Here is a 27500-nt window from a genome sequence, read left to right as displayed (position 1 = left end):
TTTTGTTTTTTTGGTTTCTGAGGTTCCTTTCTTGGAGTCACTTATTGAACTGACCTTTGAAATCTCTTCCCGTACCCATACTATCAACTTGTAGCTCTTACATGTTTCTTTTAACATGTATGTGGCTCATTTGTGTCTCATTTGCTTCCACTCGCAGCCTCTAATGTCTCTAATGTTTCTCATTTTGAACATGTCTTTTGAGACGTTCTTGTCTTCCAGTCTTCCTGTTATCAAGTTTCCAGTGTTACTGGAAGCTGTCCTCTTTTTGACAAGGAGTTAAATACTTCGGTATGGGGACTACACCATCTACTGATATCTTGAGTGTGCCTACATGGTGATATCTTGAGTGTGCCTACATGGAGATATCTTGAGTGTGCCTACATGGTGATATCTTGAGTGTGCTTACATGGTGATATCTTGAGTGTGCCTATATGGTGATATCTTGAGTGTGCTTACATGGTGATATCTTGAGTGTGCCTATATGGGGATATCTTGAGTGTGCTTACATGGTGATATCTTGAATGTGCCTATATGGTGATATCTTGAGTGTGCTTACATGGTGATATCTTGAGTGTGCCTATATGGGGATATCTTGAGTGTGCTTACATGGTGATATCTTGAGTGTGCCTATATGGGGATATCTTGAGTGTGCTTACATGGTGATATCTTGAGTGTGCCTACGTGGTGATATCTTGAGTGTGCCTACATGGTGATATCTTGAGTGTGCCTACGTGGTGATATCTTGAGTGTGCTTACATGGTGATATCTTGAGTGTGCCTACGTGGTGATATCTTGAGTGTGCCTATATGGTGATATCTTGAGTGTGCCTACATGGTGATATCTTGAGTGTGCCTATATGGGGATATCTTGAGTGTGCCTACATGGTGATATCTTGAGTGTGCCTACATGGTGATATCTTGAGTGTGCCTATATGGGGATATCTTGAGTGTGCTTACATGGTGATATCTTGAGTGTGCCTATATGGTGATATCTTGAGTGTGCCTACATGGTGATATCTTGAGTGTGCCTACATGGGGATATCTTGAGTGTGCCTACATGGTGATATCTTGAGTGTGCCTACATGGTGATATCTTGAGTGTGCCTACATGGTGATATCTTGAGTGTGCCTACATGGTGATATCTTGAGTGTGCCTACATGGTGATATCTTGAGTGTGCCTACATGGTGATATCTTGAGTGTGCCTATATGGTGATATCTTGAGTGTGCCTACATGGTGATATCTTGAGTGTGCCTATATGGTGATATCTTGAGCGTGCCTACATGGTGATATCTTGAGTGTGCCTACATGGTGATATCTTGAGTGTGTCTACGGCGTTTGTCACAACCAGTTCTTCTAACTGCTGCTCCCCTACAGAGGTGTCTCCCCTACAGAGGTGTCTCCCCTACAGAGGTGCTTGTTGTGTTAGAACTCTTGTGGAAGACCAAGTTTTAACTCAGTCCTCCTACCAGCTTTTTAAAGTGCTTGACATACTTATAATTCGTTGTATGCTCCTTTTCTCTTGTGTGAAGTCTGATTATCTGGTTATTCACCATCATCTTCCTCCTAACGAGGTTATGAAGCAGATTAAGTTCGTCCTTTGCGTGATAGTGAGTCATTTTCGTGATAGTGAGTCATTTGCGTGATAGTGAGTCATTTGCGTGATAGTGAGTCATTTGCGTGATAGTGAGTCATTTTCGTGATAGTGAGTCATTTGCGTGATAGTGAGTCATTTTCGTGATAGTGAGTCATTTTCGTGCTGCTTCTCGTCCGGTCTTCTAATTGTTGCTTACGGAGGCCTGGTCGACGACCGGGCCGCGGGGACGCTAAGCCCCGGAAGCACCTCAAGATAACCTCAAGGTAAGGTACTCCTCTTGTGTATGTATCTCCTTCTGTTCGATGCTCTCTCTTGTTCGTCAGTGTTCCATCAGCTTTCTGACCAGACCAGGAACTTCGTACCACAGATTACTGTTCTTCTGCAGGCAATGAGGCACAATAACGTGGCTGTAGTATGTTGACCAGACCACACACTACAAGTTGAAGGGACGACGACGTTTCGGTCCGTCCTGGACCATTCTCAAGTCGATTGTGAACTTGAGAATGGACTTGAGAATGGTCCAAGACGGACCGAAACGTCGTCGTCCCTTCAATTTCTAGTGTGTGGTCTGGTCAACTTACTGTTCTTCATGGCCCTCTTATCCCCCCAATGACACTATGAATCATCCTTCAGTAGGAGTTTGCTCATTACGTAGTCCATCATGTCTTGTGTCGAGCTCTCTCTCAAGTCATGCTAATCTCTCCACAAATTCTCAGACCTTCTGGTATTGCCTCTTTCCCTTATGCTAGGCTTCCAGTCTGGTCCCTTTCCCTTATGCTAGCCTTCCAGTCTGGTCCCTTTCCCTTAGCCTAGCCTTCCAGTCTGCCCCCTTTCCCTTATGCTAGCCTTCCAGTCTGGTCCCTTTCCCTTATGCTAGCCTTCCAGTCTGGTCCCTTTCCCTTATCCTAGCCTTCCAGTCTGCCCCCTTTCCCTTATGCTAGCCTTCCAGTCTGGTCCCTTTCCCTTATGCTAGCCTTCCAGTCTGGTCCCTTTCCCTTATCCTAGCCTTCCAGTCTGCCCCCTTTCCCTTATCCTAGCCCTCCAGTCTGCCCCCCCTTTCCTTCTGTGCTTAAAGCCATCATGGTCACTAACCCCTACTGGTATTTCCTGGTCAATGTCCTTCATGCCCGCGTCATTCTGTGAGGAAACCAGATCTAGCAGGAGAAAAAAAAGCATTTGAAATAAATGAACGAAATTAATACACGCATGAACAGTTGGTGGTGTAGTGTGGGGGGAGTGAGAGAAGAGAGGGAGAGGGGGAGAGTGAGGAAGGGAGGACACAGATGACTGAGGAAGGATGGTGGAGGCAGAAGAGAAGCAAGAGAGGGAGAGGGGGAGAGTGAGGAAGGGAGGACACAGATGACTGAGGAAGGATGGTGGAGGCAGAAGAGAAGCGAGATAGGGAGAGGGGGAGACTGAGGAAGGGAGGACACAGATGACTGAGGAAGGATGGTGGAGGCAGAAGATAAGCGAGATAAGAGCCTCTCTTGAATAAAGATTGGATATTACAACGAAGGAGACAAGACAAGCAGCCATCGTGGCCTATTTTTCTCCCTCTCTTGAGTTTCCTCTTTTCTTATTCTTCGTGCTCTGTTGCTGGCTCTTCTACTGGCTCACCTCCCCCACCCTCTCTCTCCTTCCCCACCATCTGAATTATCTCCAACTTATGTATCTTGGCTACCATATGTATCCTGCCCACCTTATGTATCCTGGCTACCATATGTATCCTGCCCACCTTATGTATCCTGGCCACCATATGTATCAACCCACAATCGGATGGGATGATTCCATTTCTAATTCATATTTAACTGTTTGTATTTAAATTGTACAATGATTTATTACCTGTTTTCTATCCCATTTTTATGGTCTTATTCCTCCCCTTCTTTCTCTCTCTCTCTCTCTCATGCCCTCATATTCTTCTTCATAACCTTCCTCTCTCTCATACCCTTCCTTCCGTGTCTCTTATGCAGGCCTTTAGTCTCTCTCTCTCTCTCTCTCTCTCTCTCTCTCTCTCTCTCTCTCTCTCTCTCTCTCTCTCTCTCTCTTATGTCTCTTCTTCATATTGTTCTATTGTCTCTGCCTCATACCTCTTGCCTCTCCCTCATACTCTCTTCTTGCTTCCCTCATACCCATCCACTACCTCCCTCTTATCCTTCTGTCTCTCCCTCATACACTTCTTCCTCATATTATCTAGCTGCCACTCTCATACTCTTCAGCTTTCCTCATAATTTCCTGCCTCCCCTAATACTCTACCATCCTCATACTCTCTCTCCTGATACCATTTTATTCTCCTGCATTCCTCATACTATCCTCCTGTTTCTCATACCTTCTCCCTGTCTCCCTCATACTTTCCTACCTCCCTTATCCCCCCCCCCAGCTACATCCCTCATACTCTAATCAGACTGCTTCTCTCACACTCTCCCTCTGTCTCCCTTATATCCTCCTCCTCCTCCTGGCTCCCCCTCATACTCTCCTGCATCTCTCATATTCTCATACCTTCCTCATACTCTCCTGCATCTCTCATACTGTCATACCTTCCTCATACTCTGCTGCCTCTCTGATACTCTCCTCCTGCCACACACACTCATGCCCCCTCCCTCATATCCTCCTCATCCTTCAGCAGACCCCTGGGGGTTTAGATAAGCTAGGGGCCCAGGAGCTAGGGTCACCAGGAGGTGTGTAACTTGAAGATATCGCCGCTCACACGACTCTCAAAATCATAATTCTCTCCACCTCCTAAAAAAATTATAAACATTTATTCTGCCGTGGAATTTTAATTATTCCCAGTTATCGGAACGCTGGAATGGGAATTTACTTAAATAATAATTATAATTTCCCACCAATCTGATTTTATGTATAAATTTTCACTGCAGCAATTATAATTTGTTAAAAAAAAGGGTAAAATTAGTTTAATATTTTGCCGTTAGGGATTTACAAAAAATTGGTGTTAACGCCCATTTCTCTATTAAGATGGGGAGTTAATTAGTGTTAAGTGTGTTAAGTATTATAAGATGTTTGTTAAGTATCCGAGGAAAGTTCCTTATCGGTTTAATACAAATAAAAACCAAAGAAATATTAGTGAACACCTTGACAACAGACAACTAAATTTTCCAACCAAAACTTTTCAGAAGTTTTCCAGTCCGTGAGGTGGAAAACTCGGTGCCTTAGTCGGAGTTGGCAAGAGTTTCCAGTCCGTCCTGGAAGCTTTGCGGACTGATAGTTCCAGATCACGTCCTATACCTGGAGACTTTGTGGTGTTGCCTCCCAAGGTGAGAGACGTTTGGCAGTGTGTCCAGCGAGTAGTCCAGAACACGAACACCGCCAGGGAACAACAGTGTGTCCAGCGAGTAGTCCAGAACATGAACACCACCAGGGAACAACAGTGTGTCCAGCGAGTAGTCCAGAACATGAACACCACCAGGGAACAACGCCATGACAATACTGAGAGAAAATGTGTTCACAAGAACGATGGCAACACTCTCTCAGCCTCAACCCTGACTGCCCGTCTCTCTCTCTCTCTCTCTCTCTCTCTCTCTCTCTCACTGTCAGCCTGCCAGCATGTCTCTCACGGCCAGCCTTTCTCTCACTTTCTCTCTCACCTGCTCCTCACAACATTGAGCACAGTCTCTCATCTTGTCTACCAATCTCAGCGGCTCCAGATTAATCAGCACGACGGGAAGCCGCCTCAATGCAACTCCTGGAACTTTTCTGAACAATTCAGCGTCTGACTGGAAGATGATCACACGAGTATTACAAGGTCTGGTGATCACGCTGACTGTGTTTACCCTGGTGGGGCATGCTGGCCATGTTTATACTACATATATGTGTATGACATGTGAAGGTTTTACATGTCACCTTCAACAGTGGCTTCCTCAGTGGTGAAGAAAGGTACAAGTGTGGCAGCAGAGGCCAGGAGGTGATAGGACAACACCTCTACTGGTCAGGGGCCGCATCTTACCTGAAATACATAAGAAAACACCACATTAGGAACTATTTATATGTAAATTCTGTTATCAGGAAAGGGTTATACATTTTTAAGGGACACATTTGGTTCCAAATAAATAAGTCAATAGGAAAAGCACTCAAATATATCAATAGGACAGAGCATGAAGCCAGTCGTCAGAACCCTGGGTGAACAGGCCTTCAGAACAGTGCGTGCGCGCACACGCGCGGGAGATTGCCAGTACTCCAGTTCCTGGTCCCCGCCTCCACGACCAGGAAGAAAACTTACCGCAGTCGTTAGGGCACTAACCCCGTTGTTAAAGCACTACAAACATTTATCACAATCAGCAATAATGTAGTCAAACAACCTGATATATGTGGTATACAAAGTTCTGAACGATTCCTTACACAAGTTTCTTAAGGCCGTTCTTATGTTAGCCAACCTGGCATATGCTGCTGATGTTATCCTCTTGATATGGGCTTCAGGGGACAGGTCTGGCGTGATATCAACCACCAAGTCTTTATCTTTCTCTGACTCTTGAAGTATTTCATCTCCCAAATGATACCTTGTATCTGGTCTCCTGCTCCCTATACCTATCTTCAATACATTACATTTGATTGGGTTAAACTCTAACAACCATTTGTTCGACCATTCCTGCAGCTTGTCCAATACCCATAGTGAGATTCCGTCCAGACCAACAGTCTTTCTCACGTCCAGATCCAACAGATGCCTCTTTACCTCATCTCTTGTAATTTCGAACCCTTCCAAGGCCGCCTGGTTTACTGTCACCTCTCCTAGCAGTGACCTCACCTCGTTCTATTGTGAAGACCTCCTGTAACCTCTTGTTGCGTTCTTCACACACCTCTTTGTCATTCTCTGTATACCTGTCCTCACTCGTTCTACGTTTCATCACCTGTTCCGTCACTGTTGTTTTCCTCCTGATATGGCTATGGAGTAGCTTTGGTTCGGTCTTGGCTTTATTAGCTATATCATTTTTAAACTTTTTCTCAGCTGCTCTCCTCACACTAACATACTCGTTCCTGGTTCTCTGGTATCTCTCTCTGCGGTCTGGTGTTCTGATATTTCGGAAGTTCCTCCACGCCCTTTTGTTCAGTTCCTTTGCTTTCATACATGCCCTATTAATTAAACTACGGATTCTTTTTTTGCTTCTCGTTTTTTCCTGTCGGGCTGAGATAAACCTGTTTACTGCCTCCTGACACTTCTGGGTGACATAGTCCATAGTCCATGTCTTGTACGGACTTAGTTCTGAGTTGTGTCCCATGGTATATTCCTTAGGAATTGTATCATCTTATAATTTCCCTTTCGGTACGCCAGCCACCCGTACGCCGGTACACACTGTGTGTGTGTGTACTCACCTAATTGTACTCACCTAATTGTGCTTGCGGGGGTTGAGCTCTGGCTCTTTGGTCCCGCCTCTCAACCGTCAATCAACTGGTGTACAGATTCCTGAGCCTACTGGGCTCTGTCATATCTACATTTGAAACTGTGTATGGAGTCAGCCTCCACCACATCACTGCCTAGTGCATTCCATTTACTAACTACTCTGACACTGAAAAAGTTCTTTCTAACGTCTCTGTGGCTCATTTGGGTACTCAGCTTCCACCTGTGTCCCCTTGTTCGCGTCCAACCAGTGTTGAATAGTTCATCCTTGTTTACCCGGTCGATTCCCCTGAGGATTTTGTAGGTTGTGATCATGTCCCCCCTTACTCTTCTGTCTTCCAGTGTCGTAAGGAGCATTTCCCGCAGCCTTTCCTCATAACTCATGCCTCTTAGTTCTGGGACTAGTCTAGTAGCATACCTTTGGACTTTTTCCAGCTTCGTCTTGTGCTTGACAAGGTACGGGCTCCATGATGGGGCCGCATACTCCAGGATTGGTCTTACATATGTGGTGTACAAGATTCTGAATGATTCCTTACACAGGTTCCTGAACGCCGTTCTGATGTTAGCCAGCCTCGCATATGCCGCAGACGTTATTCTCTTTATGTGGGCTTTAGGAGACAGGTTTGGTGTGATATCAACTCCTAGATCTTTCTATCTGTCTGTTTCATTAAGTACTTCATCTCCTATTCTGTATCCTGTGTTTGGCCTCCTATTTCCACCACCTAGTTTCATTACTTTGCATTTACTCGGGTTGAACTTCAACAGCCATTTGTTGATAGATAGACTGAATTCACTCAGTCTATCCAGGTCGTGTGTGTGTGTGTGTGTGTGTGTGTGTGTGTGTGTGTGTGTGTGTGTGTGTGTGTGTGTGTGTGTGTGTGTGTGTGTGTGTGTGTGTGTGTGTGTGGGTGTGTGTGTGTGTGTGTGTGTGTGTGTGTGTGTGAGTGTGTGTGTGTGTGTGTGTGTATGTGTGTGTTTACTCACCTATTTGTGCCTGTAGGATCGAGCGTAGGCTCTTGGATACCCGCCATTCTACCCTTCGGTTGTTTAAAGCAATGACTCCTGTCTTACCTCTCTATCATACATAGTTTAAAAGCTATGAAAAATATTTGCTTGCACAATCTGCGCCTTTAGTTCATTCCATTTCCCCACAACCTTCACGCTAAAAGAACACTTTCTAACATCTCTGTGACTCATCAGAGTTTCCAGCTTCCACCCATGTCCCCTCGTTCTGCTGGCATTCCGTGTGAACATTTCGTCTATTTCCTCTCTGTCAATTCCCTTAAGTATTTTGTATGCTGCTATCATATCTCCCCGCTCCCACCTTTTTTTTCTAACGTCGTCAGGTTCAGTTCCTTCAGTCGCTCTTCATATCCCATCCCATGCAACTCCAGGACTATCTTCGTCGCAAATTGTTAAACCTTTTCCAGTTTCCTTATGTGTTGCTTTAGGTGGGGGCTCCATGATACCTTGAGGTGCTTCCGGGGCTTAGTGTCCCCGCGGCCCGGTCATCGACCAGGCCTCCTGGTTGCTGGACTGATCAACCAGACTGTTGGACGCGGCTGCTCGCAGCCTGACGTATGAGTCACAGCCTGGTTGATCAGGTATTGGTATGATGGGAAGCCAGCACACACATGGCCACGGGGCCAGCACACACATGGCCACGGGGCCAGCACACACATGGCCACGGGGCCAGCACACACACACACACACACACATGGCCACGGAGCCAGCACACACACACACACACATGGCCACGGAGCCAGCACACACACACACACACACACACACACACACATGGCCACGGAGCCAGGACACACACACACACACATGGCCACGGAGCCAGGACACACATGGCCACGGAGCCAGCACACACATGGCCACGGAGCCAGCACACACATGGCCACGGAGCCAGCACACACATGGCCACGGAGCCAGCACACACACACACACATGGCCACGGAGCCAGCACACACACACACACATGGCCACTTTTCATACGTAAATTACAAAGTGCTCAGCTTGTACATGACGTCATCCTGAACTTTAAATAATGGCGAGGCTTTTAAAGCAGATATTGACTTCATTTGTGTTATTAATAGAATTAATACCGTCATTGTTAGCTTGTGCTGCGTGAGACAAGGCGGCATGGGTTGTACAGCTGAGGTAGATAGATGCAGCTGAGGTAGATAGGTACAGTTGAGGTAGATAGGGGCCAGCTGAGGTAGATAGGTGCAGCTGAGGTAGATAGGGGCAGCTGAGGTAGATAGGGGGCAGCTGAGGTAGATAGGGGCAGCTGAGGTAGATAGGTGCAGTTGAGGTAGATAGGGGCAGCTGAGGTAGATAGGTGCAGCTGAGGTAGATCGGGGCAGCTGAGGTATATAGGGGCAGCTGAGGTAGATGGGTGCAGTTGAGGTAGATAGGGGCCAGCTGAGGTAGATAGGTGCAGCTGAGGTAGAGAGAAGCAGCTGAGGTAGATAGGTGCAGCTGAGGTAGATATGAACAGCTGAGGTAGATACAGGTGCAAGGGGCGGGTAGATAAGTGTAACTCACAGCCACATGGAGGCCGGGTAGATAGGCAGAATCTGAGGTAGATTAATTCATCTCCCACAGATGCACCTCGCGTGTATACATACACGCTCAGGTGGGCTCCAAGACTCTCTCAATATACCTGTAATTATTTATTGTTTATCACCTGAATCTCAGGTGTGTGAGGATGTCCTCGCAAATGTGTTCAAAGATGGCGAGTGCCATTTACTGATCATATGACCCTCGGTGTATGGCCCTCGGTGTATGGCCCTCGGTGTATGGCCCTCGGTGTATGACCCCTCTGTGTGTGGCCCTCTGTGCATGGCCAGTGCACAGAGTGTTCCCAGTGCTATACAATCGTAATGCCTTGGCGCTTTCCACTGATAATTCCCTCCCCTCCCCCCCCCCCTCTCGGCCACACATCAAACACCTGGGGAACTGATACTAATGATATTAAGCGAGCTCGCGCCTTAACGAACGCGCACGCGCGCGCCCCCCGGGGGGAGTAAAATACTCAAGCGCACTCTCCATTTTTTTTTCTTCAAGGATGGACTTTGAACTTGGAGCTGCAGTGAGTGGACGCCAGCCGTCGCCCATGTGGGCTGCGACCTTCATGGCACAGAGAGCCACTCAGAGCCACCACCAGCAGCAGCAGCAGCAGCAGCAGCAGCAGCAGCAGCAGCAGCAGCAGCAGCAGCAGCAGCAGCAGTCCACTGATTGATTGTGAGTGACTTGTGTTGTCTGCGGTATCGCTGTTAACGTTCTCAACACACTAGTGACATTCGGGGCCCTCTAGCACAGTCAAGTACACACACGACCTGCTGCACATTCTCCTGTCACTTTCTGGGTTAACTCCGCTTTATATATATATATATATATATATATATATATATATATATATATATATATATATATATATATATATATATATATATATATATATATATATATATATATATATATGTATGTATGATGGAGGCAGACAGCGCCGTATGGGGGGGGGGGGAGAGGCAGTGTAGGAGGGGCTGCTAAACTTCCACACAGCTGCAGCAGATAAAAGCAGACGCCTGAACACAACAGCTTTATCAGCAGCCTTTCATGGCGTCTGCTTCCACCACGTCTCGTTTCACTTCTTCAGTGTAATGGCGGCGGCAGACTCCGTCCATGGGGCAGACAGCAGATGCTGGCGGCAGTCTCCGTGCATGGGACAGACAGCAGATGCTGGCGGCAGACTCCGTCCATGGGACAGACAGCAGATGCTGGCGGCAGACTCCGTCCATGGGACAGACAGCAGATGCTGGCGGCAGACTCCGTCCATGGGACAGACAGCAGATGCTGGCGGCAGACTCCGTCCATGGGACAGAAAGCAGATATATAGAGCTCAACAGGGTGTTGGGGTAAACTCCACCAGACATGCTCAGGTTGAGAGGTGGTAGCCAGGAGCTGAAGCTCAACACGCACAGCTGGGTGAATACAAGCACCAACCACACGGGTGATTGCCGAGCCCCTACAAACACACGCCGGCTACGTTCCCACAAACACGCACCCTTCAACAGCCCAGTGGATCCAAACACACACACATACACACACACACACACACACACACACACACACACACACACACACACACACACACACACACACACACACACACAAACACACACACACACACACACACACACACACACACACACACACATTTTTAGGAAGTGATGTGGTGGAGGCTGACTCCATACACAGTTTCAAGTGTAGATATGACAGAGCCCGATAGGCTCATGAATCTGTACACCTGTTGATTGACGGTTGAGAGGCGGGACCAAAGAGCCAGAGCTCAACCCCCGCAAACACAACTAGGTGAGTACAACTAGGTGAGTACACACACACACACACACACACACACACACACACACACACACACGCTTGCTTACCACACGCACGCTTCAACAGCCCAGTGGATCTAAACGAGGTTCTTGTCTATAACAGCACCATCAATGTAAGTCACACACTTAAGAAACTAATATTTACCCAACCATCTATCTAAGTACATACACTATTACTCTCAAGTATGTTCTCTAACAAGCCGTTACATACGCCTAACTGCCTATTAAACTAAATATTTCGCTTCATTGCAGCAAAATCGCTTTGCCATAATTTAACAACTTTTGTCAAAAACTATTTCAACCGGGAGAGTGAAGAGTACTTTTCTGGAGCGAAATTGTCCTGCCTCTTGACTGTCTTCAAGACTGGAATTAATTCACATCTTCGTCTTTTATTACGGAATAAAGTCAGTGGTACTAACGAGGGATTCATGTTTTTGTGTCTGGCTGTTATCTTGGGTGCTGTTGTTGTTGTGGCTACTGCTGTTGCTGTTGCTGCTACTGCCGCTGCTGCTGCTGCTGCCGCTGCTCGACGTCATTCATGATATACTCCATATAGACACTCAAACTGCATGCATTACTCTTAGAGTGCAGACTAGAAGCATACCTGGGAATTGGAGAGTGAGGGAAGGGGAAGGGAAATATCAGGATAAGGCGCCGAGCCATTACGCCTATATAGCACTAGGAAAGGATCAGGATAAGGATGTGGACAAGGGGAAGGAAGCATTTATCTAGTGTAAACTCTCAAGATCCGACAATGAAAGTTTTGTTGGCCCTTTTATCATTTTATATATATACTGTTTTTCGCCTCGGTACACTGCAGCTTTGGATTCCAATTACTGTTATTCTGAGGTCGTTCTCTTCACTATGATGGCGCGGATCCAACAGATTGGCTTCATTTCTGTTTTCTGATTTGTGCAATCATTGAGCTGGGGGAGTGCGCTGTGCGCTGTCGTGCAGACCTTGGGTGTGGTTGCTGACGTGGCCTGTGTAATGAGGGGTACCCTTCCCCCCCATTTTGCGGGGCTCATTCGGTGGGCCTGGAGTTTAGTGGCCGGGCTGATTACCCTGCATTGGACCTGGTGATGTGTGAAATGCTGCGTGTGAGCGTGGCTGCCATCATTGGAGTGAAGCTCGTCTCGTCTCACCGGGTTGTGGTGAAGTTTGCTGATGCAGAGGATTACAAGTTGTTTTTATGCCGCTATGAAGAGCGGTCGTTTCAACTACCGGACACTGTTGGTTCGGTGGTTGTCTCCGACCGGAGTGATGCCCTCACCTTCGTCAGCGTTCATGGTGCGCCCCTTGAGTTTCCGAAGGAGCTGTTGCGGAGGAACTTTCGGCAGTTTGGTGCTGTCGTGAGTGTGAGGTTAAATATGATTTCCTCTGGGGAACTCCGGGGAGTACGGACGAGTATCCGCACCTTGGGGATGCGGTGCTTGCGGACATCGCTTCCTCGGCGAGGCTTATGGGCTGCTACATCCGCGTCTACCACACAAGGCAGCCTCGCACGTGCTGCCACTGTGGGTTGTCGGGCCACCTGGCTGCTGGCTGCTTGGTGGATGTCGTCACACAGGTTAATCTTTTTCTTGATGAGGATTTCCCGCTGCTCGCTGTGGATGAGGACCCGGCGGGTGTGTGTGTGGACGAGTTCGTGGTTACCGTGCAGCGTCCTGTGTCGGATGGGGTGCCTGCTCCTGGTGGGGTTCATGCGCCAGATGCTGTGCAGTCCTCTTCTCCGTCTTTTCCGTCTTCAGCACCTGCCATTTTGTGTTGTCCTGGTGTTCCTGTCTCTGCATCCATGCCGCTTTCACCGGCCATGCTGAGGGGTGGTGAAGAGTCGGGGCCTCCTGCTGTGTTGGGGCCGGTCCTCCCTGTCCTTCCCGTCCTTCGGGTTCTGCCTCCGGCTCTGACGACGTGCAGCCGGATCCCAAGTGCTTGCGACATTCCTCTATTTCTGCCTAGACTGACGTGGGGGAATTTTGCGAGTCTGCTGATGTGGACGGGGTGGCTCTTGGGGCTGTAGTGGTTGTGGAGGTTCATGTGCCTGCTGCTGGCGCCGGTGTGGGTGCCTCTGAGTTGGCCTCTGTCTCTCCTGCAGTGGGTTCTCCGCTATAGGGGGTGGTTCCTCCTCCTGTGGCGGGTGGTGCGGCCCGGGGCCTTGTGATGGTCCTGGAGAAGGATGTACAACGTGGGGGATCTGTGCCGGTGTTCAGACCCGTGGATGTTGTTCTGGACGTGTCTCCCATGGTGCTGCCCCTTATGGCGCCTTCTCCCATGGTGCTGCCCCTTATGGCGCCTTCTCCCATGGTGCTGCCCTTTATGGCGCCTTCTCCCATGGTGCTGCCCCTTATGGCGCCTTCTCCCATGGTGCCGCCCCTTATGGCGCCTTCTCCCATGGTGCTGCCCCTTATGGCGCCTTCTCCCATGGTGCTGCCCCTTATGGCGAATTATCCCATGGTGCTGCCCCTTATGGCGCCTTCTCCCATGGTGCTGCTCCTTATGGCGCCTTCTCCCATGGTGCTGCCCCTTATGGCGCCTTCTCCCATGGTGCTGCCCCTTATGGCGAATTATCCCATGGTGCTGCCCCTTATGGCGCCTTCTCCCATGGTGCTGCCCCTTATGGCGAATTATCCCATGGTGCTGCCCCTTATGGCGCCTTCTCCCATGGTGCTGCCCCTTATGGCGCCTTCTCCCATGGTGCTGCCCCTTATGGCGAATTATCCCATGGTGCTGCCCCTTATGGCGCCTTCTCCCATGGTGCTGCCCCTTATGGCGCCTTCTCCCATGGTGCTGCCCCTTATGGCGCCTTCTCCCATGGTGCTGCCCCTTATGGCGCCATCTCCCATGGTGCTGCCCCTTATGGCGCCTTCTCCCATGGTGCTGCCCCTTATGGCGAATTCTCCCATGGTGCTGCCCCTTATGGCGCCTTCTCCCATGGTGCTGCCCCTTATGGCGCCATCTCCCATGGTGCTGCCCCTTATGGCGCCTTCTCCCATGGTGCTGCCCCTTATGGCGAATTCTCCCATGGTGCTGCCCCTTATGGCGCCTTCTCCCATGGTGCTGTCCCTTATGGCGCCTTCTCCCATGGTGCTGCCCCTTATGGCGCCATCTCCCATGGTGCTGCCCCCAGTGTTGCCACCCCTTTCCTGGTGTGCGGTTGGTCCGTGGAGGGGTGTCGTGTCTGGCGACGAAGACCAGTCTTGTAGTGATAGTGACCAGTCCGTTGTAGCCGAGATTAATGACGAGAAAATCTACTTCTGGGAACGGGTTGCGCCGCTCCCCCCCCCCCCCTGAGCCCGTCCGTTATTTGGGGTTCCTAGTGAGCATGTCTTCGTGTCCAAGGCTCCGGGTGTTGTGGCGCGCCCTCGTGAACCTCCTCCTCGTCATATGAGGCTTATTTGGGAGGCCTACTGTCTCAGGTTTCTTGTGGAAGACTTTACGGATAAGTATATAAGTAGGTGTAGGCGTGGCGTTCTTACTTTCGCCTCCCATTGTTGTGCTTGCTGTGGGCCCGCCGGATGCTGACGGCCCACAGCCCCCAGATGCTGTGGGCCCGTCGGATGCTGACGGCCCACAGCCCCCAGATGCTGTGGGCCCGTCGGATGCTGTCGGCCCTCAGCCCCCAGATGCTGTGGGCCCGTCGGATGCTGTCGGCCCTCAGCCCCCAGATGCTGTGGGCCCGTCGGATGCTGTCGGCCCTCAGCCCCCAGATGCTGTGGGCCCGTCGGATGCTGTCGGCCCTCAGCCCCCAGATGCTGTGGGCCCGTCGGATGCTGTCGGCCCTCAGCCCCCAGATGCTGTGGGCCCGTCGGATGCTGTCGGCCCTCAGCCCCCAGATGCTGTGGGCCCGTCGGATGCTGTCGGCCCTCAGCCCCCAGATGCTGTGGGCCCGTCGGATGCTGTCGGCCCTCAGCCCCCAGATGCTGTGGGCCCGTCGGATGCTGACGGCCCTCAGCCCCCAGATGCTGTGGGCCCGTCGGGCCTGTGGTTATAAGCATTAGTTTTTTCTCCAGTGTTTTTGTACTTTCCTGTGATTTTCGTGTCATTGTCTGTAACTTTTGGGTACTTTGATGTCTCGTGTATCTTGTTTGGGTATTGTATTTGTATGTTGCTGTTTGTGGGTCCGTGCTGAAGTGGCCTATGTCATGTATTGTGTTTGAGTTTTGAGTTTCCTGTTTTATGCCTGTTTCCTGTTTAGTGTCATTGTGTTCCTTTGTGTGTGGGCGTTTGGTTGTAGGCCCTTCAGGCCTGTGGTATTGTACTTTTTTTCTTTTTTTCTTCTGTGTTTTGTATTTTCTGTGTTTCTTTTATTGTTCTAATTCGCAAGCTCTGCATGTAAATAATAAAAAAAGCATATTACAAAATCATTTGTTACTATTTATAAGTTGTTTAAACTGTTTGCAATCGTGGAATGTCCAGCGGAGGTGCCACTCGTCTCCTTCGTTATATATAAGCGTCAAAGTTTGGTGATATAGCGCGCCATCTGTCGTTAAGTGTCGCTTGTGTAGGTTAACGACAGGCTGTGTACCTTGTAGTAGATCACTTGTTAAGTCACGCCACACTTATACACTTTCCACAACCCACTTTTGAAGCCATCTGATGCATTCCATTTTGTAATTATTTATTTGCCAAACATATTAAACATCTTGAGGTTATCTTGAGGTTATCTTGAGATGATTTCGGGGCTTTAGTGTCCCTGCGGCCCGGTCCTCGACCAGGCCTCCACCCCCCAGGAAGCAGCCCGTGACAGCTGACTAACACCCAGGTACCTATTTTACTGCTAGGTAACAGGGGCATAGGGTGAAAGAAACTCTGCCCATTGTTTCTCGCCGGCGCCCGGGATCGAACCCGGGACCACAGGATCACAAGTCCAGTGTGCTGTCCGCTCGGCCGACCGGCTCCCCTTGACCGAACATGACTATTGAATCGACTTGAGAATGGTCCAGGACGGACCGAAACGTCGTCGTCCCTTCAATTTCTAGTGTGTGGTCTGGTCAACATGACTATTGAAATTGACAGGATCGAACCGTCAGTCTCTGATCGCCTTAGACACGCACTAAGGCCGCGAGTTCGAGTCTTTTATACAACCTCACTATCCATTTATAGATCCATCACGCTAGTGTGATTTTCACTATATATATTAAACAAATCTTACATGAAAATACGTGAATTATGAAACGATTTCTCCGGTAACTATGTAGGAAGCTTTTAATTGGTTGATGAGCCTTTGAACTCCAAATGTCGTATTGGTTGACAAATTTTGGTTTGTATGAGTTGGCCAACAAATAAGTTAGGTCAATTAGAGCGCTCAGATGTATCCTTCAACAGGTGTGTCAGATGTATCCTTCAACAGGTGTGTCAGATGTATCCTTCAACAGGTGTGTCAGATGTATCCTTCAACAGGTGTGTCAGATGTATCCTTCAACAGGTGTGTCAGATGTATCCTTCAACAGGTGTGTCAGATGTATCTTTCAACAGGTGTGTCAGATGTATCCTTCAACAGGTGTGTCAGATGTATCCTTCAAAAGGTGTGTTAGATGTATCCTTCAAAAGGTGTGTTAGATGTATCCTTCAATAGGTGTGTCACATGTATCCTTCAATAGGTGTGTCAGATGTATCCTTCAATAGGTGTGTCACATGTATCCTTCAATAGGTGTGTTAGATGTATCCTTCAAAAGGTGTGTCAGATGTATCCTTCAAAAGGTGTGTCAGATGTATCCTTCAACAGGTGTGTCAGATGTATCCTTCAAAAGGTGTGTTAGATGTATCCTTCAAAAGGTGTGTTAGATGTATCCTTCAATAGGTGTGTTAGATGTATCCTTCAACAGGTGTGTCAGATGTATCCTTCAATAGGTGTGTTAGATGTATCCTTCAACAGGTGTGTCAGATGTATCCTTCAACAGGTGTGTCAGATGTATCCTTCAATAGGTGTGTTAGATGTATCCTTCAACAGGTGTACTAGATGTATCCTTCAACAGATGTACCAGATGTATCCTTCAACAGGTGTGTCAGATGTATCCTTCGACAGCTGTACTAGATGTATCCTTCAACAGGTGTACTAGATGTATCCTTCAACAGGTGTGTTAGATGTATCCTTCAACATATGTGCCAGATGTATCGTTCAACAGGTGTGTCAGATGTATCCTTCAATAGGTGTGTCAGATGTATCCTTCAACAGGTGTGTTAGATGTATTCTTCAACAGATGTGCCAGATGTATCCTTCAACAGGTGTGTCAGATGTATCCTTCAAAAGGTGTAACAGATGTATCCTTCAACAGGTGTACTAGATGTATCCTTCAACAGGTGTGCCAGATGTATCCTTCAAAAGGTGTGTCAGATGTATCCTTCAACAGGTGTGTCAGATGTATCTTTCAACAGGTGTGTTAGATGTATCCTTCAACAGGTGTACTAGATGTATCCTTCAACAGATGTGCCAGATGTATCCTTCAACAGGTGTGTCAGATGTATCTTTCAACAGATGTGCCAGATGTATCCTTCAACAGGTGTACTAGATGTATCCTTCAACAGGTGTACCAGATGCATCCTTCAACAGATGTACCAATTGTATCCTTCAACAGGTGTACTAGATGTATCCTTCAACAGGTGTACTAGATGTATCCTTCAACAGATGTACCAAATGTATCCTTCAACAGATGTACCAGATGTATCCTTCAACAGGTGTACCAGATGCATCCTTCAACAAGTGTGCCAGCTGTACTGGCCCTACTCCACCGGTTAACCACCAGTAACCAACCAAGGGCCAAGAGAACAGTGCCAACTGGAACTAGCGGATCCATTGTTCATCACAATAAAATGTGTCAAATAAAACAGGTGTATGGCTCACGTAACAACATCAGCAGACTAACAGATGTTGTCACAGCTCGCATTACAACATGGCTACAAGTGTCTCTGACAGTTCTGATTGTATGGGGACCTGGATGAAGTAAAGTGTAAAGTGTGTGGACAAAGACAGGGGATACATTAGAGCATTACGTCGTAGACTAATGTAATTGAGCTATTTAGAGATCAGTCTAAACTCACAGACGCCCACGGCACGCCCACAGCCACACAGACTGTGTGTAGCAGACTCCTCCTACACTCCTAAAACAGATAGACAGGCAGATGGAACGGGGCTATCGATCGAGACAGACAGACAGGCAGACGCCGGGGCTATCTGCTGAGGCAGAGACAGACAGACAGACAGACGCCGGGGCTATCTGCTGAAGCAGAGAGACAGACAGACAGGCAGACAGGCAGACGCCAGGGCTATCTGCTGAGGCACAGAGACAGACAGACAGGCAGACGCCGAGGCTATCTGCTGAAACAGAGACAGACAGACAGGCAGACGCCGGGGCTATCTGCTGAAGCAGAGACAGACAGACAGGCAGACACCGAGACTATCTGCTGAAGCAGAGACAGAGAGACAGACAGACAGGCAGACACCGAGACTATCTGCTGAAGCAGAGACAGAGAGACAGACAGACAGGCAGACGCCGGGGCTATCTGCTGAAGCAGAGACAGACAGACAGGCAGACGCCGAGGCTATCTGCTGAGGCACAGAGACAGACAGACAGGCAGACGCCGGGGCTATCTGCTGAGGCACAGAGACAGACAGACAGGCAGACGCCGAGGCTATCTGCTGAAGCAGAGAGACAGACAGACAGGCAGACGCCGGGATCAAGGATGCGCCAGCTATTACCAAAGGTTCATAAATCGTGGCCTCCACTTGTGACGTCCCCCACACAATACTTGACTACACCCCAATCGTTCCCACTCAGACAACAGCACTGGTAGCTGTGGTGCAAGTAGCACTGCCACAAGTATTCTGCGGCCCTTTGTACCACTACTGAGAGCTACAGTAGTAGTAGTAGTTGTTGTATTTGTTGTATTTGTTGTATTAACAGCATCAGCTACAGTAAGAGTGGTAGTATTACTACACAAGCAGGAGAGGATCATCAGCCACGGTAACAAGTGCATGGAGAACAGCAGGAGAACAAAAAAGAACAATTGCGCGTCACAGACTGGAAGGAGAACATGGGAGAACATGAGAACACATAACAGAGACCTATTTCTGTACATCAGGGGTGGGGGTGTTTCGGGGTTGTTAAAGTGGGGTGGTGGTGTTCCTGGGGGTGTTCCTGGGGGTGTTCCTGGGGGTGTTCCTGGGGGTGTTCCTGAGGGTGTTCCTGGGGGTGTTCCTGAGGGTGTTCCTGGGGGTGTTCCTGGGGGTGTTCCTGAGGGTGTTCCTGGGGGTGTTCCTGAGGGTGTTCCTGGGGGTGTTCCTGGGGGTGTTCCTGAGGGTGTTCCTGAGGGTGTTCCTGGGGGTGTTCCTGGGGGTGTTCCTGGGGGTGTTCCTGGGGGTGTTCCTGAGGGTGTTCCTGAGGGTGTTCCTGAGGGTGTTCCTGAGGGTGTTCCTGGGGTGTTCCTGGGGGTGTTCCTGGGGGTGTTCCTGGGGGTGTTCCTGGGGGTGTTCCTGGGGGTGTTCCTGGGGGTGTTCCTGGGGGTGTTCCTGGGGGTGTTCCTGGGGGTGTTCCTGGGGGTGTTCCTGGGGGTGTTCCTGGGGGTGTTCCTGGGGGTGTTCCTGGGGGTGTTCCTGAGGGTGTTCCTGAGGGTGTTCCTGGGGGTGTTCCTGGGGGTGTTCCTGGGGGTGTTCCTGGGGGTGTTCCTGGGGGTGTTCCTGGGGTGTTCCTGGGGGTGTTCCTGGGGGTGTTCCTGGGGGTGTTCCTGGGGGTGTTCCTGGGGGTGTTCCTGGGGGTGTTCCTGGGGGTGTTCCTGGGGGTGTTCCTGAGGGTGTTCCTGAGGGTGTTCCTGGGGGTGTTCCTGGGGGTGTTCCTGGGGGTGTTCCTGGGGGTGTTCCTGGGGGTGTTCCTGGGGGTGTTCCTGGGGGTGTTCCTGGGGTGTTCCTGGGGGTGTTCCTGAGGGTGTTCCTGGGGGTGTTCCTGGGGGTGTTCCTGGGGGTGTTCCTGGGGGTGTTCCTGGGGGTGTTCCTGGGGGTGTTCCTGGGGGTGTTCCTGGGGGTGTTCCTGGGGTGTTCCGGATAACAACAGTTGCTGGGGAAGGCCGGCTGTACACCGTACCCGAACACCTCAGGTCACGATACAAAATCTTGTGTTATAAAAGAAGGAAGAACATATAAGCAAAGTAAGAGATTAAGAAGAAAAAGAAGAAAGAGAAGAGGACAGAGAGAAGGAGATAAAGTTCAAACAACCAACACTGACTTTATAAAACCAGCAAATCCACCATTCTATTCGTCTCTGTCTGTCTCTGTCTGTCTGTCTGTCTCTCCTGTCTGGGGACACGTACGCGAAAGTGCAATTGTATATGGTGTCGTTGGACATGTTCCTAACATACAAAATTATTATGTGAGTCTTCCACTGAGTAGCTAGTTGCCACCGTTTAATCTGGTGAGAATGTTCCTCACAAGTCATGTAATATTATTAGGAGTCAGGAGACCAATCTTCCAATCCTGAGCACTTCATATGTAATATTTGTGAGTAACTGACTCACTGACACACCACATTACTCACTGCTCACTCACTATCACCCTTCACAGCTGCCGATATGAGGTCGCTGCAGCTTTGCATTTAAATTATTATTCTATCGAGTTCTGGAATTATGTTAATAATGCATTAAAAAGTTTGGTAGTGATCACATGGCCCTGTACGACTACGAATCCTGGGACATGGAGACGTCACAGGATCACGCAGCTATCGCTTGACGCAATCCTTCACATAGTTTAGCGTAGCTGAGTAAATGACCAGGGGGCCTGATTCACGAAGCAGTTACGCAAGCACTTACGAACGTGTACATGATTCTTCAATCTTTGACGGCTTTGGTTACATTTATTAAACAGTTTACAAGCATGAAAACGTTCCATTCAACTGTTGTTATTGTTATAAACAGCCTCCTGGTGCTTCGGAGCTCATTAACTGTTTAATAATTGTAAACAAAGCCGCCAAAGAGTGAGAAAAGATGTACAGGTTCGTAAGTGCTTGCGTAACTGCTTCGTGAATCTGGCCCCAGGTATCCATGTAATTAAATATAAATCCCTCTCGAGGTAATCCCTCTGACTTACTATTCCGACTCTTAACTCTCCACCGCCAATTATGTCTATTAAACCTATGATAGTGACCAAGATAAGACCAGTTCGCGGAGGTTATAGTGTCTGAGGGTGACACCATTCCAGGCACTTAATTCCCGCCAAACACACACCGAAACTACGACGTTGGTACAACGTTCGAACAAGTTTTAACACCTCCTAACCAGTTATAACAACCAATATAGCAAGTTGTAACAACGTTCTAATACGTCATAAACACGTTAAGCCAAGATGTAACAACTTTATTACAAGTTGTAACAAGCGGAAAATAGAGACAGTTTCGGTTTGTGTTTCCAGGCACTTGGAGTATGGCGCCTCAACCTATCTATCAGTGGAGAACTATCACAATAGATTATAGTCTTCTTGAGGTTATCTTGAGATGATTTCGGGGCTTTTAGTGTCCCCGCGGCCCGGTCCTCGACCAGGCCTCCACCCCCAGGAAGCAGCCCGTGACAGCTGACTAACACTCAGGTACCTATTTTACTGCTAGGTAACAGGGGCATAGGGTGAAAGAAACTCTGCCCGTTGTTTCTCGCCGGCGCCTGGGATCGAACCCAGGACCACAGGATCACAAGTCCAGCGTGCTGTCCGCTCGGCCGACCGGCTCCCAAATCACATGGTGGTTACTACACTCATTAAATGTGTTTCATTGATATTACCTTACCGGGGGGGAGGGGGGTGGAAGGAAGGAAATTATCAGGGGGAAAGCCCCAAGCCTTTATGACTGTATAGCACTGGGAAGGGGGTCAGGATAAGGATTTGGGATGGGATGGGAGGGAAGGAATGGTGCCCAACCACTTAGACAGTCGGGGATTGAACGCCGACCTGCTTGAAGCGAGACACTGGGTGGGTGGGTGATGTTAGCGCACAGTTGGCACAGTTTGGGGCCAGATCGCGCCATTCAACTCCACTCTGGTAGTTAAAAATGATTAAAAAATACGCGTTTATTACTTAGATATTAGTTAACATCACTCAACTTATTATTGTGTAGGATGATGACAATTATTTAATTTACAATTTTGTTTCCAAACTTCCCACTAAAATACCACATCTAAAAGTAAATATATATATAATATATATTATAACATATTTATTTCCATTACTTTCTTTATTATGCACCCCATCCCCATCCCGTGGGCGGTGGTGGAAAGGGGTTACAGAGGCACATATAAAGGAATATTATACAGTATATTTAAGATATACCTTCAATGTTAAGCAGTACTATATTTGCAAGTCTTTGTGGTTCAAACTGGTATATTCTAGACACCAAACACCACACTATAAACTTGTGGGTCCACTCTGGAATATCATCAAGTTATGGCTTGATAATGGCCCAAGATGGACTTAAACCTCGTCGCTTCTCCACCAATTCCAAAGTTACTTCCTCTGCAGAGGGTGAGATACATAGTGAAGACATTAAGATTCATGTGAGGGAATATTTAACCCAGACACAGACATATTTAAGAGAGAGAGAGAGAGAGAGAGAGAGAGAGAGAGAGAGAGAGAGAGAGAGTAAGAGACAGAGACAGAGACAGAGACAGAGATAGAGACAGACAGACAGACAGAGATAGAGAGACAGATTAACACAAGTATCCTCTCTACATAACTGTAGATCCTCCTTAAAGTTGCTAGTACTAGTATATAGCACTGGTAAAGGGTCAGGATAAGGATTTGAGATGGGACGGGGGGACAGGAATGGTGCCCAAACACACGGACGGTCTGGGGATTGAACGCCGACCTGCATGAAGCAAGACCGTCGCTCTACCGTCCAGCCCAAGTGGTTGAGCCACAGCTCACCATACACAACATACAATGAAGTCATTATGAGGAGAGAGCACTAAGCTAGTATCACTATACACAACCCTCAAGGTATACGAGGACAGGCTAAGTGCCGGGGCTCAGGGCCAAGCACTCAACAAACGGCACTCTTGGACAGTGGGTAATGTACCCGGCCCTGCAAGGAGCGAGGGGCCGTCCCTCTACTGACGAGTCCAAGTGGATAGGATACACACAGGTTGGGTACCTATCCACCATGAAGAGTATTATAATACACCTGATGCGGGAAATTCATATTACTGGCCTGGTCGACGACCGGGCCGCGGGGACGCTAAGCCCCGGAAGCACCTCAAGGTAAGGTACACCTATGGTGAATGACCTTTAAGAAGGAACACCTTGAGCCAACCCATTTAGACTTACCTAGACTTAAGTCTAGAGCCTCTAGACTTAAACCTAGACTTGCTACAGGTTCTTACAACCAATTAACTCATCAAGGGATACAGGGAACAAAATACATAATGTATTAGATACAAAAAGATTACAGCATTTCACCACAAAACAAATACAAATAACAGAGGAACTTCATAATATTAACACAGAAAAATACATTGACCACAAGGCACTAATAGAATTTTTAAAACAAATTCATTTATTAATAAAATTCAATAACCCAGATATTGTGGTGAATGGTGAAGTGTGCCACTGTCAGGTCCCCCCAGCTGCTCTGGCACCCCCCCCTGGCACCCACCCCTGGCACCCCACCCCCCCCTGGCACCCCCCCTGGCACCTCACCCCTGGCACCCCACCCCCCTGGCACCCCACCCCCCTGGCACCTCCCCCCTGGCACCCCACCCCTGGCACCCCCCCTGGCACCCCACCCCTGGCACCCCACCCCCCTGGCACCTCCCCCCTGGCACCCCACCCCTGGCACCCCCCTTGGCACCCCACCCCTGGCACCCCACCCCTGGCACCCCACCCCCCCTGGCACCCCACCCCTGGCACCCCCCCTGGCACCATGTGAACCCTTCATCCTGGGGGGTGTGTGTGTGTATGTGTATGTGTGTGTCTGTGTGTGTGTATGTGTGTTCACCTAGTTGTGCTTGCGGGGGTTGAGTTCTGCTCTTTCGGCCCGCCTCCCAACTGTCAATCAACTGTTACTTAATATTTTTTTTCCAAACCACACACACACACACACACACACACACACCAGGAAGCAGCCCGTGACAGCTGACTAACTCCCAGGTACTTATTTACTGCTAGGAAACAGAGGAATCAGGATGAAAGAAACTCTGCCCATTGTTTCTCGCCGGCGCCGGGAATCGAACCCGGGACCACAGGATCACGCGTCTAGCGTGCTGTCCGCTCAGCCACCGGCTCCCTTAGCGTACGCTATATATTTCAGCCCTTACTCTCCCTAGAAGAGTCTCTCTCCCTCCCTCTCCCTCCCTCTCCCTCCCTACCTACATCACTCTCACTCCCTCAGACTTTCTCTTACACGGTTCCCATCGACCCACTTTCTCCCCTCTGCCCCTAACCCCCCCCCCCTCCCTCTCCTACTCTCCCCCCCTGTCCCAAACCCCCCCTCCCCCTCTCCTACTCTCTCCCCCCACCCCATCCCTCTCCTACTCCCCCCCCCCCCTGCCCTTGTATGTAACCTGCCCCACCGTCACAAATCACAATCACGCACCCCCCCATCCTCCCCCCATTTCCATACCCATGTACATACCCACGTACACCCTTACCCCCCTCCTCGAGCCCATGTATACCCCCCCCCCACACCTGCCACTCATCTGCACTCACGGCACGAAAGTGAAAGAATGACATCACGAGTTACCACTGGGTGGGGGGGGGGGGAGGAGCAGGGGGGGAGGAGCAGGGGGGAGGAGCAGGGGGGGAGGAGCAGGGGGGGGAGGAGCAGGGGGGGTACCTGTATGAGGATGACCCACACCTGCCTCACAAGGATGACCACCACCTGCCTCACAAGGATGACCACCACCTGCCTCACAAGGATGACCACCACCTGCCTCACAAGGATGACCACCACCTGCCTCACAAGGATGACCTCCACCTGCCTCACAAGGATGACCTCCACCTGCCTCACAAGGATGACCACCTGCCTCACAAGGATGACCACCTGCCTCACAAGGATGACCTCCTGCCTCACAAGGATGACCTCCTGCCTCACAAGGATGACCACCTGCCTCACAAGGATGACCTCCTGCCTCACAAGAATGACCACCACCTGCCTCACAAGGATGACCTCCACCTGCCTCACAAGGATGACCTCCTGCCTCACAAGGATGACCACCTGCCTCACAAGGATGACCTCCTGCCTCACAAGGATGACCACCACCTGCCTCACAAGGATGACCTCCACCTGCCTCACAAGGATGACCTGCCTCACAAGGATGACCACCACCTGCCTCACAAGGATGACCTCCACCTGCCTCACAAGGATGACCACCTGCCTCACAAGGATGACCTCCACCTGCCTCACAAGGATGACCTCCACCTGCCTCACAAGGATGACCTCCACCTGCCTCACAAGGATGACCACCACCTGCCTCACAAGGATGACCTCCTGCCTCACAAGGATGACCAACTGCCTCACAAGGATGACCTCCACCTGCCTCACAAGGATGACCTCCTGCCTCACAAGGATGACCACCTGCCTCACAAGGATGACCTCCACCTGCCTCACAAGGATGACCTCCTGCCTCACAAGGATGACCACCTGCCTCACAAGGATGACCTCCACCTGCCTCACAAGGATGACCTCCACCTGCCTCACAAGGATGACCTCCACCTGCCTCACAAGGATGACCTCCACCTGCCTCACAAGGATGACCTCCACCTGCCTCACAAGGATGACCTCCACCTGCCTCACAAGGATGACCTCCACCTGCCTCACAAGGATGACCTCCTGCCTCACAAGGATGACCACCTGCCTCACAAGGATGACCTCCTGCCTCACAAGGATGACCACCTGCCTCACAAGGATGACCCACACCTGCCTCACAAGGATGACCTCCACCTGCCTCACAAGGATGACCCACACCTGCCTCACAAGGATGACCCACACCTGCCTCACAAGGATGACCCACACCTGCCTCACAAGGATGACCCACACCTGCCTCACAAGGATGACCTCCTGCCTCACAAGGATGACCCACACCTGCCTCACAAGGATGACCACCTGCCTCACAAGGATGACCCACACCTGCCTCACAAGGATGACCCACACCTGCCTCACAAGGATGACCTCCTGCCTCACAAGGATGACCCACACCTGCCTCACAAGGATGACCCACACCTGCCTCACAAGGATGACCTCTCCAGCAACAACACACCTGTATGAAATAAGCCTAACACATAACCTCTTTAGAACAAACCGCAAAAAACAAAATCAGTTCATTTTGTTCCGTCTATATTCAACCACAGACGTGTTCATACATTTATACAATGCTCACCGGCATATGTATTTATATATTGTATACATTCTCATCTAAATGTATAATTCGGCACCCGCAGAATATGTATGAGAGAGGTGGATACGGGGCCGGCTGCCTTAGTGATGGTAGTGACTTGAGACTTGTATGGTGACACCTGCCTCACTCTCCACCATCTTCACTACCCAACCCTCGAAGCCACCTGGTCAGCTGGCTCTGACCTGGTCAGCTGGCTCTGACCTGGTCAGCTGGCTCTGACCTGGTCAGCTGGCTCTCCCCTGGTCAGCTGGCTCTGACCTGGTCAGCTGGCTCCCACCTGGTCAGCTGGCTCTGACCTGGTCAGCTGGCTCTGACCTGGTCAGCTGGCTCTGACCTGGTCAGCTGGCTCTGACCTGGTCAGCTGGCTCTGACCTGGTCAGCTGGCTCTTACCTGGTCAGCTGACTCCCACCTGGTCAGCTGGCTTCCACCTGGCCACCTGGCTCTCCCCTGGCCACCTGGCTCTCACCTGGTCAGCTGGCTCTCACCTGGCCACCTGGCCTCGCCCCTGCTCTACCCCTCAGGGTTGACCAATAATCCAGGTGACCACAACACCTGTCTGAAGGGAACTAGGTCAAAGGTCAACTCGACTCCCTGTTTGGTATTCTCTTATTTCTTCCTCTTCATTGCCAGCGGTTTTGTTCATCATTTGGTTCTTCTTTATTTCAATTTGGATGTTAATTGGCTGTTGTTATTGGTATTATCAGAGTGTAGTTTTGTGTAGGATATATGGTGTTATATGTGATGTTTGTACCACGACTACCACCATCGTTTGTTCTACCACCACCACCAGC

General features: G+C 49.7%; 2 protein-coding genes across 9 annotated transcripts in view; one reads left to right on the top strand and one right to left on the bottom strand.

Annotated features, from left to right (window-relative positions):
- LOC138364856 (protein PopA1-like) overlaps positions 1-10189 on the top strand; it is a 50759-nt gene extending 40570 nt beyond the window's left edge. The window contains exon 2 of the mRNA XM_069324838.1: positions 10015-10189. Within this exon, the coding sequence (XP_069180939.1) occupies positions 10015-10189 (175 nt within the window). The remainder of the gene's footprint in view (positions 1-10014) is intronic.
- The window catches only part of norpA (no receptor potential A), a 386572-nt gene that overhangs the window by 265843 nt on the left and 93229 nt on the right, over positions 1-27500 (bottom strand). The gene's annotated exons all lie outside the window — the stretch shown is intronic.

The sequence above is a fragment of the Procambarus clarkii genome, chromosome 15 (assembly GCF_040958095.1).
Source record: "Procambarus clarkii isolate CNS0578487 chromosome 15, FALCON_Pclarkii_2.0, whole genome shotgun sequence".
In the NCBI taxonomy this organism is placed as follows: domain Eukaryota; kingdom Metazoa; phylum Arthropoda; class Malacostraca; order Decapoda; family Cambaridae; genus Procambarus; species Procambarus clarkii.
This window is presented reverse-complemented; position numbering and strand designations above follow the sequence as displayed.